This window comes from Cervus elaphus, chromosome 18, assembly GCF_910594005.1.
Source record: "Cervus elaphus chromosome 18, mCerEla1.1, whole genome shotgun sequence".
Classification (NCBI taxonomy): domain Eukaryota; kingdom Metazoa; phylum Chordata; class Mammalia; order Artiodactyla; family Cervidae; genus Cervus; species Cervus elaphus.
Window position 1 is genome coordinate 40,917,642 of NC_057832.1, and position 18,089 is coordinate 40,935,730.

General features: G+C 36.3%; 2 protein-coding genes and 1 long non-coding RNA gene across 8 annotated transcripts in view; 2 read left to right on the forward strand and 1 right to left on the reverse strand.

Annotated features, from left to right (window-relative positions):
- The window catches only part of KLHL7 (kelch like family member 7), a 55,101-nt gene extending 52,512 nt beyond the window's left edge, over nucleotides 1–2,589 (forward strand). For all 5 annotated transcript variants that reach the window (XM_043871581.1, XM_043871583.1, XM_043871584.1 and 2 more), the window contains one exon: nucleotides 1,182–2,589. In XM_043871581.1, coding sequence (XP_043727516.1) covers nucleotides 1,182–1,465 — 284 coding nt within the window. In that variant the 3' untranslated portion in view covers nucleotides 1,466–2,589. The remainder of the gene's footprint in view (nucleotides 1–1,181) is intronic.
- Nucleotides 1–8,087, reverse strand: LOC122673740. The gene is made up of 2 exons (XR_006334814.1): nucleotides 7,949–8,087; nucleotides 1–732 (listed from the first exon to the last, which is right to left on the reverse strand). It is a non-coding gene; the product is annotated as an uncharacterized LOC122673740 (long non-coding RNA).
- NUP42 (nucleoporin 42) overlaps nucleotides 7,498–18,089 on the forward strand; it is a 23,496-nt gene continuing 12,904 nt past the window's right edge. Inside the window, exons 1-5 of one of the 2 annotated variants that reach the window (XM_043871587.1) lie at nucleotides 8,279–8,493; nucleotides 8,604–8,726; nucleotides 10,611–10,839; nucleotides 12,190–12,284; nucleotides 17,563–17,639. In XM_043871587.1, coding sequence (XP_043727522.1) covers nucleotides 12,209–12,284; nucleotides 17,563–17,639 — 153 coding nt within the window. In that variant the 5' untranslated portion in view covers nucleotides 8,279–8,493; nucleotides 8,604–8,726; nucleotides 10,611–10,839; nucleotides 12,190–12,208. Of the gene's footprint in view, nucleotides 8,171–8,278; nucleotides 8,494–8,603; nucleotides 8,727–10,610; nucleotides 10,840–12,189; nucleotides 12,285–17,562; nucleotides 17,640–18,089 lie in introns of those variants that run through there. The other variant, XM_043871586.1, reaches the window with a different exon arrangement.

Sequence of the window (18,089 nt, forward strand, 5' to 3'; positions counted from 1 at the left end):
TTACATACATCATTAGATTTATTTTTACAGTTTCTGGGAACTAACATTTTATGAAATGTCATAATACATTTAACATTCTTGTCTGTGAATGTAGGTAATAGCCAGCAGTCACTGTGACAGTCTCAGATGGCTTTTGTATATTTCCAAATACCCTCTGGGGAATGGCATCACTCTAACTTAAGAACTGTTGAGTGACAGAAATATTTGAACTTTAATACAACTTTTAAAACTTTTAAATTTAACTTTTAGGTCTTGTATCCAGGCTCTGAACGGCACTGTTTCCTAAACATTTTTAAACACTTCATGAACATATCAGTATTACTCTTCTAATTGATTATATTTGATATTTTTATTTTCATAAATAATGTTGTACTAAAGAATCTAAACTTATTGCTTAAAAAAAAAAATTGTATTTATCTATTTTTGGCTGTGCTCGGTCTTCATTGACACGCAGCCTTTTCTCCAGTTGTGGCGAGCGGGAGCTACTTTCTCGTTATGGTGCGCAGGCTCCTCTGGTTCGGAGCACAGGTTCTAGAGCACATGGCTTCAGTAATCGTAGCCTGAGCTCCAGCGCTCAGGCTCAGTAGTTGTGGCACACAGGCGTAGTTGCTCTGCAGCATGTGGGGTCTTCCTGGGTCAAGGATCAAATCCATGTCTCCTGCATTGGCAGACCACCAAGTCACCAACGAAGTCCAAGAAATTGCTTTTCATAATGTAGAATTTGGACTGAATCTACAGATAGATTCCACAAAGCTCATTTTAGTCAGTGCTTTTGAATAACAAAGAAATAACTTATTTTCCTTCTTCTGTCTCTTTCCATTGCTATCTTTCATAAACTGCTGACAGATAAATGGTAGAAGGAAAACGAACATTTGAATAATTATAATCAAACTTAATCAGAAAGGAACTTCATTGAGTGGTTTCCTTTTTAATTTTTCCAAGCAGATAGAACATTTTTATAGACTAAATTTTAAGTATTTATGGTTCTAAAATGATAAATAAAAAGTTAAATCCCTATTGTGTTATAGTCAGAATAAGAATTTAGATAGTAGATATGTAACATTGTTACAGCTTTTCTGTATGTTTGAACTTTTTCATAAAAAATGTCTGGAAAAATATGAAGAATTAATACTTTAAGAGATTGTAGAAGTGTTCACAGTTCATGTTTTTTTCTTTTGAAGGTGGTCTGGACAATGTGGAATATTATGATATTAAGTTAAACGAATGGAAGATGGTCTCACCAATGCCATGGAAGGGAGTAACAGTGAAGTGTGCAGCAGTTGGTTCTATAGTTTATGTCTTGGCTGGTTTTCAAGGTGTGGGTCGACTAGGAAACATCCTTGAATATAATACTGAAACAGACAAATGGGTCGCCAACTCCAAAGTCCGAGCTTTTCCAGTAACAAGTTGTTTAATTTGTGTTGTTGATACTTGCGGAGCAAATGAAGAAACCCTTGAAACATGAAAAATGAGTGAACTTCAAGATTCATTGGAGGCTCAAAAATATGGCCACCGTGCTTTGTTCCAAGAGTGCAGTTACAAAGTTTTAGTTTGGTATTTTGTTGTTGTTGTTGTTTTTAAGGAAATTTCAAGTAAAGTAAGATTCATGTAAAATAGATTTTCTTTTATATGAATTTCCTTAATTGAAAGACCATATTTCAACTGGCCATATAACCAAGAACAAATCTAGCAAGAAAACTTGTAAAATTATAAGCACTTGGTGAAAATATGAATTCTTAAATGAATTTCACATTTGTTTAAGTATGATTAGGGCAGAATGGGGGACTGACTCATGATTGAAGCAGTCTCATGTTAGCTCTAGATTCTATTTTCATACATCATAGAAGTGCTATGTAGTTATGTCTGTTTCTTTTCAGTCAAAAACTAAGAAATAGTATGAATTGTAAGTCAAAGATAGTTCTGATGGAGCAGCTTAGTCTCATATAATTTTGCTTGTCTTCATTTGTTCCATTTAGTGCCAAATGTATTCCATTTTAAAAGCAAGCCAGAGTGAGTCAAAGCATACACTTATATCTCATAAAACCTCATAAATACATTTTGGGAGTTAAAATGTAATCAACTCCTCATGAAATATATTCAGTACAATTAAATAATTCTATCTTTTTAACAAAATGTGAAGCTTAGCACCCATCATTAATTTACATCACTTTTTTAACCCAGGGATTAAAAAAGGATTATACCTCCTCAGTGCTCACTCTGTTAATATTACCTAGCAAAAGAAAGCTACTTATAGCAAATTCTAGGTCACTAGAATATCACTGATAGTTATACACTGTCAATGTTGAATCTGAACTTCTTATAGATTAAAAAGGTACATAATTTCTCTTCCTTAGCATAACATATCAGCAAATTTGACCCAGTTGTCTCTACAAGTTTTATAATTGAGTTAAATATTTGTCATATTAATTACTTATATGTGATCAGTAAATCCTTTACAAAACCAACTGTTCATTTCTTTCCTAGTAATGTTTTACCCTTTTACATTATGAAATGTATGGAATGAGCCATGTAAAGCTGTCACCATCAATGTTTTTAAACCTGATAATATTAAATATTTTTAAACTTCAAGTAGACTGCTAAGTTCATTCTTCACTTTAAATGTGTTAGGTAAGTTTTTGTTTTTAACTTGTGAAGCAATGTTTCTTTTTAAATTTTTATTCTTTATATGAGGGTTATAATCTTAAGACCTAAAAATGTTTAAATGAAAAGGGAATTATGAAAGATTATGGTAGATGTATTTCCATTTACGTAAGGTTTTATGTACATTACAGTTCTATTAATTTGTCATACAATTCACTTGTTTAAAGTGTACCGTTCATTGATCTGAAATATATGTAGAGTTATGCCACCATCACCCTAATCATGGACCACTTTCTTCACCATGAGAAGAAACCCTATGCTTTTTAGCAGTTACTCCTCCTTTTCCCTGTATTACTTTCTAATGGCTCTTATGACAAGTTACCATAAACTTCATTGCTTAAAACAACAGAAGTTTACTCTTTCACAGTTTGGGAGGCCAGAAATCCTAAATCAAGGTATTGAAACGGTTGATGCCTTCTGGAGTTCCTGAGGGAAAAATTTCTCTTGCCTCTCCCGTAGCTTTTGGTGGCTGCTGGCAAGCCGGATATTTGTTGACTTATAACTGCATCACTCCAGTCACTGCCTGTGTCTTCACATGGACTTCTTCCCTGTGTGTCTCTGTCTTCTGGTACTGTTAGAAGTCATTGGATTTAGCTCACCCTCCTCATTGGTGAAGGGCATGGCAACCCATTCCAGTACTCACTCCTGGAGAATCCCATGGACAGAGGAGCCTGGTGGGCTACAGTCTGGGGTCACAGAGTCGGACATGACTGAAGCAACTTCGCACACACTTAGCATGCATGCACGCACCTCTTTATATTTTTTAAAATTTATTTTGTAATTGAAGGATAATTGCTTTACAGAATTTTGTTGTTTTCTATCAAACCTCAACATGAATCACACATCATTTTATCTCAACCAATGACTGTCTCCAAAATAAGGTCTCATTTTAGAGTTTTAGGGAGACATTACTCAACCCATTTCTGTCTCCCAAAGGACCCCATCCCATTAATCTTTCTTTTTCTAGATTTGGTTATTCTGAACAATTTTATGTTGGGTTTTGGCCTTTGCTCTCTGTTGGGAAAAATGTGTAATATTTTTGAGGGCAGAATATTGATTTGTCATATCGCAATTTGGTTATATTATGTAGTTACTTAATATTACATAAATAATTTCCCATATGGAATATACAACTGTTTAAAGTATTTTAAATAGATTACCCATTTCTTTAGGCTGTATCTGCTGACTGGAACACACTATGATAAGTATGCAGATAGCTTTGATGTAGGTTAAAATGAAGTGTGTGTGTCTATTTCCTTAGTGACCTTAGTAATTCTAATTATTGTCTGTTTTCTGTCCTGGAAATAGTCTATGACATTGTTGATATCAAGATAATGAGTATAATATGTTGGTAAGTACATTTTCTATTGCTCTCCCACCCAAAATTCCTATCCTATAAAGTGCTCTATTTTCTTTTTAGTAGACATGAGATTGTTAATATTATATTTTTTGCAGTGATACTACTTAGATGACATAACAATTCAGTTTATACTTTTGAAAATCACAATGTGAACATGAAATTTTAATGTCTTAAAAAAAGTTGTTGCTATCAAAAACATTAATTACAATTGTGACCTAGCTTTGAAAAACCTGAAAAATTTAGTCATGAAAAGGAGCCCTTTTTAAAAACCAGCAGTCTGTATTTCTGTTGAAATGTCACTCTTACTAACTAGAAAGCTTTTTTACTTTCCAGAGCTTTAGTCTCTTCTGATAACAAAGCTGTAAAATGGGATTCAAGGTCTGGTTTATTCAGTTCTTTCAGGGGATTTCCCTGTCTTCCAACCATCCATTGAATTTGTGAGCACTATCCATGTGTAATCTCCAAGAGCATTTTTCTATTTATGATTGTCCTCCTCTACAGCATGTTGGTCTTGTTTCAGGTTGTCCTGAGGGCATTTTAGTTTGCTTGCGTGTGTCACTCAGTTGTGTCCGACTCTTTGCAAACCCATGGACTATAGCCCGCCAGGCTCCTCTGTCCATGGAATTCTTCAGGCATGGATCTTCCCCACCCAGGGGTCAACCCAGGTCTCCTGCATTGCAGGCAGATTCTTTACCATCTGAGCCACCTTAACATTACTTATGCTATTGGTGTGTTTCTCTTTCTTCTCACTTCTTTTTCAATTGCTTTGATCTTTTCTTTTGGAATCTTTCCTCAAATATCTGGTCCTTGGCTATGCATTTATATTTAAAATGAGATGTTAAAAAATTGTGAACTTTCATGTACAAGTGTGAGCTGAAGTGTCAGAGAACTTCATCATATGATAAGGAAATGGCTGCCTATTTTTGTTGGAGATTGGTAAAAGATCCATAGATACTTTTCTGGGATGTCTGATTCTCCAGAAAATAAAACTTCCAAACTCCCACCCTTTGTGAGGGGGAGGGCAAACTAGGAAGAGACTGTCCTCCTGGCTGAAGGATTTCTGAGCTCAGGAAAAGCACTATTCAACAGGCATAGTTTGGTTCCTGTTTGTCAGTACCATAACTTGCCCCTCTATATTTACCTCCTAGACTCTGAAGCCTCTCTTCTTACCTTTTTGTCAAGAAAAGCACCTATTTCCCATCAGGTAGGGGTGAACAGTTAACCCTTTTGCAATACCTGGTGGTTCTTAATTCTTGAGGCCTCTTAATTTTCAACCTTTTCTGGGGACATCAGTTGTCCACCTTAAAGGAATATGACTGTTCCTCTTAAGAAATTTACTATGTACTCTTCTATGTACATTCAGTCTTCATAAATTGTGGTTTGAAATTATGGTTATCTCCTAGTATAATCAAAGTTTTTGCTTGTTTTACGTCTTATTTTGAGATATTTTTAAGCGGAAAGGGAGGCAGAGATATTTTTAGTCTGTCACCTTGAAATAAGATATTTTCTTCCTATGGCCTCATTCTCCTGATTTCCATCTACTCCTCCCCTATCACTACTGAGTTCTACATGCCTCAGCCCTAGACTCTCATCATCTCACACAGCACTTTATCTTCTCCACCCTCACCCTCATTTTAAAGCTTCAGCCTAACTGGTATTATTTTAGGTCTTTGATGTCAGCAAATTCCTTATACATGCTGGCATCTGCATGGATGAGAAGTCATTGGCCACAAAGAGAGATTGGTTACCACAAGGGGACTGCTCAAAATATATATGTTAAGAATAATGGGAGCCAAGTTTCTCACTATGAAAGAGAGAAAAAAAAAAAAAACAGAAGGGAAATAAAATGAATTCTGTGATCTTGGATTGAAATTGGAGGTTATCAAAGTGTGAAGTCATACACATAGAAACCAAAATGTACATTGATGTAAATGTATCTGTCTATAGTATATATCCTCTAGCAATGCCCATGAAAGGATTTGGGAACAAAGATATTACAAAAGCAATGAACAAACTTAAGAGCTCAGATCTTGGCTTCTAAGTACCACCAAAAAAGACCCAGGTCTCCTTGGAGAGCAGGGAAAGTGTCAGATGACCCTGGAGCATCTTTTAGGCCAGGAAGTGAAGTGCTCAAAGAAGCATGAGATGTTTCAGTTGGGAATGATTTGCACATGAAAATAAATGATATTAACAAAGTATAATCCAGTGAATAAAATCAGAAACTCTTAAGTCCATACTGATAGGAATAAATAAATGAGTGAATTAAAAGTTTGGTGAGGAATGAGGTTTTACATACTTTCAAAGTCTCTACCTTTTGTTATTACTAACAAAGAGGAAAAGAGTAATTTTACAGTGGAGCAGCTTGCCAGATAACACCTAAAGTGACCAAAGTGAACATCACAATTAATGGGACAAACTGATGTGCACAATCTGACAGGTGCATTGTGAAGACCATGGATGCCAAAGATACATAATCTAAATCTAATTAACAAAACACTTAAGTCTGCATTAAGGAAATTCTATAAAATAGGTGTAATCTTTAATAGAGTCAAGGTAATGAAAGTCAAGGAGAGACTGAGAAAATAGCCCAGAATGAAGAAGCCTGAAGAAATATGAGTAAGACAATGATAATTTTGAACTGCATCCTTGTCGCTTAAAGGACATTATTGAGACGTTTTTAAGGCAAAATATGAATAGAATCTAAGGATTAGTAATATGCAGCAATACTAATATCCTGATTTTGGTTATTATTTTGTGGTTAAGTAGAATGTCCTTGTTTGTAGGAAATAAAATGGGTGTTGGGGCATCAGGTCTATAATATAGTCTCAAGTGGTTCAGGAAAACGTTCTTTGTATTATACCTACATGTAACTCTCCCACAACTTTTTTTTCAAGAGAAATGAAACTAATTAAAAAATATATATATACTAGATTGCACCAGTTACTCTCAGTGCTCTGTAGATTCCACTGTCTTCCAAATCCAAAGTATATGAGCAAGAACAATGGCTAATCTTTTTATTTTAAACTATCAGGGACAAACCTGTAATCCAACAGATCTATCGACTCACTGCAACCAAGGAGATGGCACACTAGAGGAACTGTAGTGTGTCTCACCACACAATGGAAAAGGTAGTTGTACGATTAGTGGGAAAGGTGGAGTTCAGGTAAAATCTAAATGAAACAGTTTTGATACTCCCAAAGCATAGCAGAGCAGTGTAATGATGCATGAACACCACATCAGGAGTGAGAAGTGGATCTAGGGTCATGTTTCCTTGGAAACCACAAAGTTAAGAGGATATGTACTGTTTTTTGTTGTTGTTGTTTTTCAGGAATCCCCCTATCCTCAGCTCTGCACCTGGTTAGAAATAGAAGCTGCTTCTCTGTGTCAGGTGTCTTAGATCCACTAGGCAACGAGTGGAATATTTCATTATTACTGATAAAAGTTCACATAGCAACGTTCACGTGGGTTTTAAAAGAACAAAGTTTCTCTGTGTAAGAATGTAGTACTCACCCAAAGATGCCGGTTGTTATACTTTTTAGTTGCAGTCTGTCCTTAATCTGTTTACTGTAAAAGTTACTACTGGCTTACATTGTTACCCATCCTGATGAACGGCTGGCCAGGTTTTTACTAAGCAGTTACAAATGAAAATCCGACTATGCTTCTCAAACCACAGCTAATACTCCTCCCAGGGCTGAAGTCCTTGGTTTGCCTGACCAACTTTCCTTTCATTTGAGATCTCAAACTACTTCGAACGAGACCCTGCATCAAGCTCTTAAGCGCCTTTCTTCGCAAAACCATTCAAGCATCCCGCCCTCCCAAGGTTGCGCTCAACGCGTGCGGGGCGGGCCCACTCTTCTCAAATCTTATTGGGTAAAATCCTCGCCTCTCATCACACTATGGGCGGGACAATAGAGAAAGGGCCTTTACCAGGCGCAAGAAGATGACATCACAGTAGCGGAGCCGGGACCTCCGGTTGCTCTGGGATCTGCTCGCCGAGGGTGCTAAGTGAAGACCGCTCCGTTCGCGACACCGTCGCCATGACCATTTGTCAGTTCTTCCTTCAAGGCCGCTGCCGCTTCGGAGACCGGTGCTGGAACGAACATCCCGGCGCCAGGGGTGCGGGCGGAGGACGGCAGCCACAGCCCTCAGGTGACGTTTTCCTCAATCCTTCGCAGCTAGCCGAGCAGGGGAAGGCCAGACGTGGGGCCGGGCGGGCGAGGATCCGACGTCTCTCCTGGGGCCAGCCGCTGGGCACAGCGCCGCGGCGTACCAGTCAGGTGACGCGGACGTGCCCGCGCCGTGCCCTCGCCCGCCCCGCCCACTGACGTTTTCGCCTTTGATAGGAATTACGGCTGATTTTGTTAAGCGGACTGCAGCTTATTCGTGGTTACAGTGAGAAACAACGAATTTTAAAGTTGGAATTACATATCAAAACTACCTAGTCTTTGCACGGCAGTGGTTCCAGAATTGGCGTAGGTCGACCTAGACGCCTCCTTGCTGTAACATTGTACTACTTTTCTGCGTACTTGTTTTTCCCGTTGATGCTTTTAATGTAATTTTTTTTTTCTAAACTTTTTTCTAGGGAGAGGCTATAAGTGGGGTCAGAGTCAGGGCTCTTTGGGGAAGTCGTGAACTCCTTTGAAAATCTAATAAAAGCTACAGAGCCGTAAACCTCATGTAAATGCACATGCTTATAAAATTGGAGGTAAGATCGGGAGAGTGGGCTGCTCAATTAAGAACTCTGGGCTCTGAGGGAAAGGTATGCAGGACTGCGGTGACCTGCCTTCTGGGCCTAAGTCATTGTCGAAATTGGAATATTTCACTAAATCAATTGTGGATGATGCAAAGGAACTGTCTTCGAGGAGAGGAGGAATCCGAAGTGAATCTATAGTACAATGCAAGGTTTTAGAGGTCAAATGAATAGTTAGATTTTCTTAGAACTGAAACTTAGTTCTTAAAAAGTACCACAGGATGCTGACCACCTCGCCTTTCTCTTTCCTCCTGTACAGCTACTCATCTGACGTTTAAACCGTTTGTTACACTGTGGTTTCACTTTTATACCCCTTCTAGAAGACAATCTTTTTTTTTTTTTTAAGACAGTCTTTTTTAATTCCCCACAATTAGTCTAGTGAAATATTCCAAACCAAAAATTAGGACTCGGGATCAGACAAATGTGAGTACTTCCAGGAACAACAAAATGTAATATTTAACATTCTGTGGAGACTCACTCTAAATACAGTACAGAATAAATGTTGAATGGATAGATTGATGGATTTTAAAAGTGTAAATAAAACTAGTTAAATAAACAGTGTATCTAATGCTCAGAAATAAATAAATGCTTGCAGAATCAGTGAGTGTGAAGGCCAAAAGCTATCTCCAAATGATGGAATGAATTTCTTCCGTTGTGAAGGAAAAAAGATCACACAAAAAAAGATCAAACTCTAGAAAAATGCAATATTATTAACCCCTACTTGCGGGATCTGATCTAGCAATGTGCCCTCTTTCCTCTTTGGTTTTGTTAAGTAGTTTTAGAATTGGGAGATGAATTTTTTAAAAGAGTGTATCTCCCATCACTCCAGTTTTATTATACATATTTAATAGCATGTCTCCTAATTCAGTTAGAAACATGGTGAATTATCTTGGCCCCAGCTGAGAAGTGATGAATAAATGATATAGTTGAAGTGATAAGATTTTTTTTAAATATGGAGACAGAAAGGAGAAAGTCCTTTTGGCTCACTTTGATAGTTATAAGAATACTAAAAATATGCTTATAATAGAGGAAGTCAATGCACTTTATTCATATGTAAACTACCGCTACAATTCTCATATGGAAAATAAGAGGATAGGTGTTTTCTTTCTCAGAATACTGAGTCAAATAGATTTACCCATTTATGAAGGACAGAAGGTAGAATCGAATCTTTTCAATAAACTTCTTAATACATTGCTCTTTTTTCAGATTTTACTACTATATAGGGCCCAATTGGGGAGCAAAGAATGATAGAGATACAACTTTTTACCATGAAGGAGCTTATGATATAGGTTACATGCCTTCTGTCCACTCCATTATCAAACAATTGTTTATTTAATAAACTTACATCAATTGAATTTAGTAATATAATTTTACTGTGGATTTACAGTCCTCTCAGTCTTGTTAAATGAGATCATTGTGTGATTTGTTGCTACTGTGTGTGTGTGTGTTTGTGTGCTCAGTTGCTCAGTTGTGTCCGACTCTTTTGTGACCCCACGGCCTGTAGTCCTCCAGGCTCCTCTGTCCATGGGATTTCCCAAGCAAAAATACTGGGCTAGGTTGCCATTTCCTTCTCCAGGGCATCTTCCCGACCCAGGGATCAAACCTGCATCTCCTGCACTGCAGGCAGATTCTTTACTACCAGGGAAGCCCCTTTGTTGATATTACACTTAATTCTATAAATTGAAAATGAAAAGTTTTGTAATTTAAAATGAGTGGGCATGTAGTGCCTGTTGAATCTTTACATAATATCAGCATATAATAAGACAAAATATAATGAAATTTTTAGAGATTGAAAGCATGAGTTGCTAGTAAAATTGTTTATTTTGTTGTTTATTTCAGGTAGTAACAGAAGAGGATGGAATACCACCAGTCAGAGATATTCCAATGTTATCCAGCCATCCAGTTTCTCCAAGCCTACACCATGGGGGGGCAGCAGAGATCAAGAAAAGCCATCTTTTGCTTCTTTTGATTCTGGAGAGTCCGCTAGCAAGAACAGGGGATTTGGCTTATCTCAGAACCCATTTGCTTCACCTGCCTCTGATGACCAGAAAGATGATAAGAAGCTTCTGTAAGTGAAAGCCTTCAGAAAAATTACCACCCATTTGCTTATTTTTTTCCAAAAGCACCCATAATATTTCCTTAAAAAAGAAGTAATCTTATTACTTTATTAAATTGTTATAAAATCAAAATAAGCAAAAGGAGAAAAAGCATTCATGATCAGAGGTAATCTCTGTTTTGCAGGTGTCATGCTAGACTTTATTTCAACTTAAAATGTGATTATCAGTGCAATGTTTTCTTGGGGATAATTACTCTTTTTCCACTTTTCTATCGATGATACTATACTGTGAATATTTTTCTAAGGTAATCCTGCTTATGTTAAATTATGAGTTCTTTACAAAGTATGAGGTGATTTAAAGCAGTTTGTGATTTTGGAGGTCACTTACAGCATCTTGTATTTTTCTTTCTGTAATAAAACTTTTGCTTCAGTTACCTCATGCAAACTGATTTCATTTGATTTTCCTTCATTATTGTGGAGTACATTTCTTATCATTTATTGAGAACGTTCGTAGTAGAATTTATGACTGGTGCTGGAACAGTGCCTGGCTGTATATAAATATTCCCTCAGCTCCCAGCAACTAGGACAGAGCTTAAATATATTCATTAGCCTTTTATATCCCATAATTAAATTAGAACTAGTTGTAAACATTTTGAGCCATGTATCGTACACAATTGAGTAAGTAAAATAAAACAAATGAAACATTCCTTCCTATATTTGATGATGTTGTAAAAATCCTAAATTTTAGTATTATTTTATTATCAATTACCATTCTTACTTCATTAATTGTGCTATTCTGGGTAAGAGGGAAATATTTAACTTAGAGCTGAATATATCCATGACTTCTAACAAATTAACCATGGGCATGAGTCTGTTCCATTTTTGCAAAATGTGAGTATTAGACAGAATGATTTCTGAAGTCCTACCTACTTAAATATTTTATGGTTCTTTATTATTTACTGGTTCTTTCTTTCCCAGTTAAATGATCATTGATGTTAATTATAATGAACAGAGAAAGTTAAAGTTTAATATTGGGTATTTTAAAATGTTAAAGTTAATATTGTGTATTTTATATTTCAGTTCTTTAAGATGTATATAGTACTATAGTGAGTTCTCAATAAATATATTGGTTAATGGTTCAGTGTACTGGAAAACCAAAACCATAAATGTCTTTGATATTATAATATTTATAATCATTAAGTGCAGCTCATATTTTTGTCAACTTCTGCTTTGAAGGACACTTCAGAAAAGATAGTGGAAAAATCTAAAATTATATATTTGCTATAACAATCACTGAAAGTTATCAATGATAAATTTTACCAAGCAGAAGAAATAGATCTTTTGCCATTTTTTTTTTTTCAGGGAAGGAATTGTTAAAGATATGGAGGTTTGGGAATCATCAGGGCAGTGGATGTTTTCTGTTTATTCACCAGTGAAAAAGAAACCGAATATTTCAGGTAACTAGAAATTATGTGTTTTTAAAATGTGTTTTACCACTATTATTTTCTAAAACCAAGACCAGGTCAAAAAAAGAAATTAACCAAATATTTAGCCACAGTTAGGGGAGTTTGAACATTGTTTAAAATACCTGAGTATTCTACCAGAACTTTGTAATTCAGAGATTGAGGTTGGAAGATATAGTTCAAGATATATTGATCCCGTGAGAAAACCAGTAAAATGAGGACTCGCCACTCGCCACATTTCTAATTCTGTAAGCCTAAGAAGAGGCTCTACTTTCTTGGTTCCCTGTAGATACTACTTCAGAACCTTTAGCTGCCTGCAGAGAATAGAAGAATCATATTATGCCTGTCATTAGGCTTTCATTCTGTTCTCTTTCTTTCCTCTTTTTTTCTAAGGATAGTTATTTTTAATAAAGCATGTTGATACCTCTTCTGGAGGTAATGTTTGAAGTTAGGGAGCCTTAGAATACTCCTTTCTTTCCCACTTTCTTTTGTCCATAGCTCATTTGGGGCTGAAAGCTAGACCACCACAGTTTTCTAAGCCTGCTCTGGGTGGTCCTAGGCCCTGTGAAGTTGAACAGGAAGTCATTGGAAAACGAGGGCCCTTTCAGTCTCTCAGAACTCTGGAATTTCTGTCTCTGCTCTACCTGCTCATTCTTTGTGAGTATTTGTGTCACACCACTCCTTAGTCATTTATTTACTAATCATTCAACAAACACTTATTGAATTTCTTTTTTGCCAGGCCTCATTCTAGGTGGTAGGGATATAGCAGTGAGTAAGATAGCTCATGAAGTTTATGTTCTTGAGGGATGGAGGTTATAAGCAATGCAAATAAATAATTTTAAATAATGATTTTTCTGTAAAGGTAATAAGTGTTAAGCCTTTTTTAAAAATTTCAGAATTGGACATGGCTAACCAGTCCATCCTGAAGGAGATAAGTCCTGGGTGTTCATTGGAAGGACTGATGCTGAAGCTGAAACTCCAATACTTTGGCCACCTAATGCGAAGAGTTGACTCATTGGAAAAGACCCTGATGCTGGGAGGGGTTGGGGACAGGAGGAGAAGGGGACGACAGAGGATGAGATGGCTGGATGGCATCACTGACTCGATGGGCATGAGTTTGAGTAAACTCCGGGAGTTGGTGATGGACAGGGAGGCCTGACGTGCTGCGATTCATGGGGTCGCAAAGAGTCGGACACGACTGAGCGACTGAACTGAACTGAACTGAATGTCCTAAAGCAGTGGTTCTCAGTGTAAAATATAGATCCCTCAGCAGCATTGTTAGATAAAATATAGGGCGTCCAGTTAAATTTAAATTTCAGATAAGTAATGATATTTTTAGTATATGGATATCCCATGTACTGTTTGGGACATACTTATACTTTTTTGTTTTTTGGCTTTGGCCTTAACATATGGCTTGTGGGGTGTTAACATTCCCTGACCAGGATTTGAACCCAGGCCCTTGGCACTGAAAGCGTGAAGTCTTAACCCCTGGACCACTAAGATATACCTACCTTTTTAAGTATTTGTTTGTCAGAAATTCCAATTTAATTGGGCATCCTTTTTTTGTGTGTGCTAAATCTGGCAACCCTATTCCTGAGATCCTTTTTAGGGGCTATACAAGTTTAGAAATATTTTCATAATAATACTGAGACATTAATTGCCATTTTCACTGTGTTGACATTTGTACTGTTGGTGTAAAGCTGTTGATGAGGTACAGGCAACAAACTACTAGTAGATTATAGTAGTCAATAAAAAAAATTTTTTTAATGACATTTTCACTTAAGAATGTCCCTGATGGCTGGTGCACTAGGATGACCCAGAGGGATGGGATGGGGAGGGCTGTGGGAGGGGGGTTCAGGATGGGGAGCACAGGTAAATCCATGGCTGATTCATACCAATGTATGGCAAAAACCACTACAAATTGTAAAGTAATTAGCCTCCAACTAATATAAATAAATTTTAAAAAATTAAAAAAAAAAGAATGTCCCTGATGAAGAGGTAAAAGTTATTAATTTTATAAGGGTACACCTTTTAAGTATTCTGTGTGCAAATGGGAAGCACACATAGAAACATTAACAAATAAAAATTTTTTTCTATTGTAAGATGACATGTGCTAACATTTGGAAATTCTGGATAACTCAGTGAACCAATATTTTCCAAATGACCAGTGTGTGAAGTTACAAAATTGTGCATGGTTGAAAAATTCATTCTAAGTGAAATGATGTGAAAGGGGCTCAGTTGTGTCTGACTGTTTGTGACCCCATGGACTATACAGGCCATGGAATTAACCAGGCTAGAATACTGGAGTGGGTAAACTAGTTAATAGTTTGGTTCATTAATATGATTTGAGTCCACATTATAGCAAACCTTTAAGAAACTATTGCCTGTCAAGTTTTGGTATTGTACCAAAGATGAATATCCACAATTATCTGAAAAGACCACTAAAGTCATCCTTTCCCAGCTACATATCTGTGTGAGAAGAGTTTTTCTTTATATACTTGAACCAGGGAATGTATTGAAACATATTGAAGCAGATTGAATAGCAGAAGCAGATATTATAATACATCTTCTTTCATTAAGCCATGCATTAAAGAGATTTGCAAACATAAAACACTGCCACTTATATCACTAAATTTTTACTTTTTGTTTTGGAAAATAGTTTTTTCATTTATGTTGACACATTGATTTCTTTCTTTTCTTTCTTTTTTTTTTTTTTAGTTCTACCACTTTATTGCTACCAACCCATCTCCCTCCACCCTCGTGCACACATGCTCAGTCATGTGACCCCATGGACTGCAGCCCGCCAGGCTCCTCTGTCCATGGACTTCTCCAGGCAAGAATACTGGAGTGGGTTGCCATTTCCTTCTCCATGATTTCTTATTTTTAAGTGAATTAATATTTTCTACATTTTTCAGTTTTCATTTCAAATTTGGTGAATATTGATTTATGTAACCTATGTAAGCAAAAGATCTGGAATCCTTAATTATTTTTAAGAGTGTAAAAGGGTCCTGAAGTCAGAAAGTAGGAGAATCACTGTCTGTAGGCATCCTTTATAATGAATTAATTTTTCCTTTGCCACTAGAATGATACTGTATTTATACTTACCTTTGAAAGAATTGAGAAAATAGTCACCCAGATCATTTTCTATCTTTGTGGTTCCATGAGTGACTGATGGAAGGAAGAGAAAGTAACCAGAGGGACAGTGTTTCTTTACATAGAGTGGTTATCTCTTTTTAGGAAGCAGTATTGAAACTGAGTCCTGAATGAAGAGATGTGTCTTCTGGGAAGATTTGAGGGGAAATGTTCCTGGCCATATAATAGGTAGTACAGAGCCCCTTGTACAAACAGGATTGGCGTACTTGTAGATTAGTGTGGCCTGAATTGCTGGAGGAGGATAAACAAGAGAAAGAGTAATATAACATTAGGCCAGAGAGAGGCAGCCAGGGGCCAGATCATGTTGGGCCTAATTGCACTAGGAAGCCAGAGAGTTTTGAGCACGAGGAGGGATGTGATCTGATTAGAAAACGCTCACTTAGACTGTTATGTGAAAAGAAATGGTTTTCTCGGAACAGGGGTTGGGGGCACAAAATAGAGGAAGGGAAATGAGTTAGGAGACAGCTGCTGTTGACTGAGAGTTATTTGCGGTGGAGACAGAATGGGTCAGATCCGTGTTCTGTTTTGGAGCTAGAACTGGCAGGAGGTTTATTAATTAGATATGGGCAACAAGAGAAATACAAGGTGATTCTTGGTTTTATGGCCTGAGTAGTTTGTAAAGATAAGTTGTTAGAGAGCATTGAGGGTTCTGATTTGAATGTTTAGGTTTATTCTAAGGTAGGAGTCTTTGGAGTTAGTGTTATCTGGTTACCAGTAATCCTCTGTAGAAAAATATCCTGAACATATTTCTTTCTTCTTTTTTTTTCCTCAAAAAGTTTTCCTATTATGGAAGTTATATCTGTTGCCATAGAAAATTTGAAAAATACAGAAATATGTAAATAAAATAAAGATCAACTGATCTCAGAGATAACAGCTGTAACATTTTAGTGTATTTCCTTCAAAACATGTACACACTTATTTCTTATTATATATATAATTAGGAATCATAACCTAGTGTTGTATTCTGCCTTGTTGTTTTCAATGTTTCTATTACTAGAAATACTAGAATGAACATCTTTTTTATGTAACACCCTTTGTTTACATGTTCAATCATTTCCTGAGGTCAAATTCTGGAAATTCTGTTAGAATCAAAAGGTATGAGCATTTGTAAGGCCTTTGACATTTATTGACAGCTTTCCTCCCAGAAAAGTTTTACCGTGATTTCCATAATGGCAACTTAGAAGAATGTCCATTTCACCACATCCTTATTAATAATTGTCCATTTTTAATTTTTGCCAATCTGATAAATAAAACATTGAATCTATTTTAAGTTGTATTTTTATTTAAAAAATTTTTTTTATCTACTTACTTTTTCCTGTGTTGGGTCTTCATTATTGCACAGGGGCTTTCTCTAATTGCAGGGAGTGGGGGTTATTCTCTAGTTGCGGTGCATGGGTTTCTCATTGCAGTGGCTTCTTTTGTTGAAGAGCACATGTCCTGGAACATGCAGGCTTCAGTAGTTGTGGCATGGAGGCTCAGTAGTTGCACTTGAGGGCTCTACATCTCAGACTCAGTCGTTGTGGCACATTGGTTTAGTTGCCCTGTGGCATGTGGAATCTTCCCTGACCACCAGGGAAGTCCTAAGTTGTAATTTTAAATTGAACTTTTCAATTTCATTTGTATACTGGCTATTTGAGTTGTTTCGTGAATTGCTTGTTCATTATCTTTGCCCATGTTAGCTTATTTTTCTTAGTGATTTATAAGAACTAATTATACATTCTCATTAACTCTTCTCCTGTCATATATGTTGCAGTTATGGTTTTCCCAGTTTAATTTTTTGTTTGCCTTTTAATTTTGCTTATTATAGTTTTTAACATACAGAATTTTTTTTATAAGTTCAAATGTATATGTAATCAACTCTTTCTTTTTCTTTTCTGTATTATTCCTTCCACTCCATTTATCTTTAGAAAATTTTACCCCTTCAAATATTAATAACAAACTATATTTTATTCTAATTTTATACTTTATTAGATAAAGTCTAGGTTTTTAATTCTTTCCTTATGATTATGAAATTTTTCTAGTGATCAAGATTAGCATATTTTCCTATCTAGCACCTCTCATTTTACTATACTATCAAAAGTATTGGTATTTAAAGATTCCAATTGATTCCTCACTTCAGGTTTTACAGACATTTCACCAGAGGAGTTGAGACTTGAATACCATAACTTCTTAACCAGCAATAACTTACAGAGTTATGTAAGTTTGTTTCCTATTCATCTAACTAACAGGTTAGCTGTTAATTATTGTCTTCTCTATAGTGGCTCACTTGTATGTTGGCAAAGTGGATGAAGTCTGTTTTTCAGAAGACTATTTTTATATTCTAAATTATTTTCTTTACAATTGGTTGGTTATCTAAAGTGATGAGAATATACTTTGACTGTAGTAACTACCAGTGCTTTTATTTTTATTACCAATTATCCAGAAATCATACCCTTTCATCATTTGACAGACATTTATGGTGCATCTCTTACATGCAGACACCATGACGACTGCTAGAAAAACAAATAAGGTGCAGTGTTGTGTGCAGATTAGCCTTCTCATGTATCAAGTATCAAAAAATTGAAAAACTGGGTGAGAATAAGTTTAGTGCTTAAAGGAAATGACATAAACCCTGTATTTTTCTTTTGTCTACTGTCAATATCATAT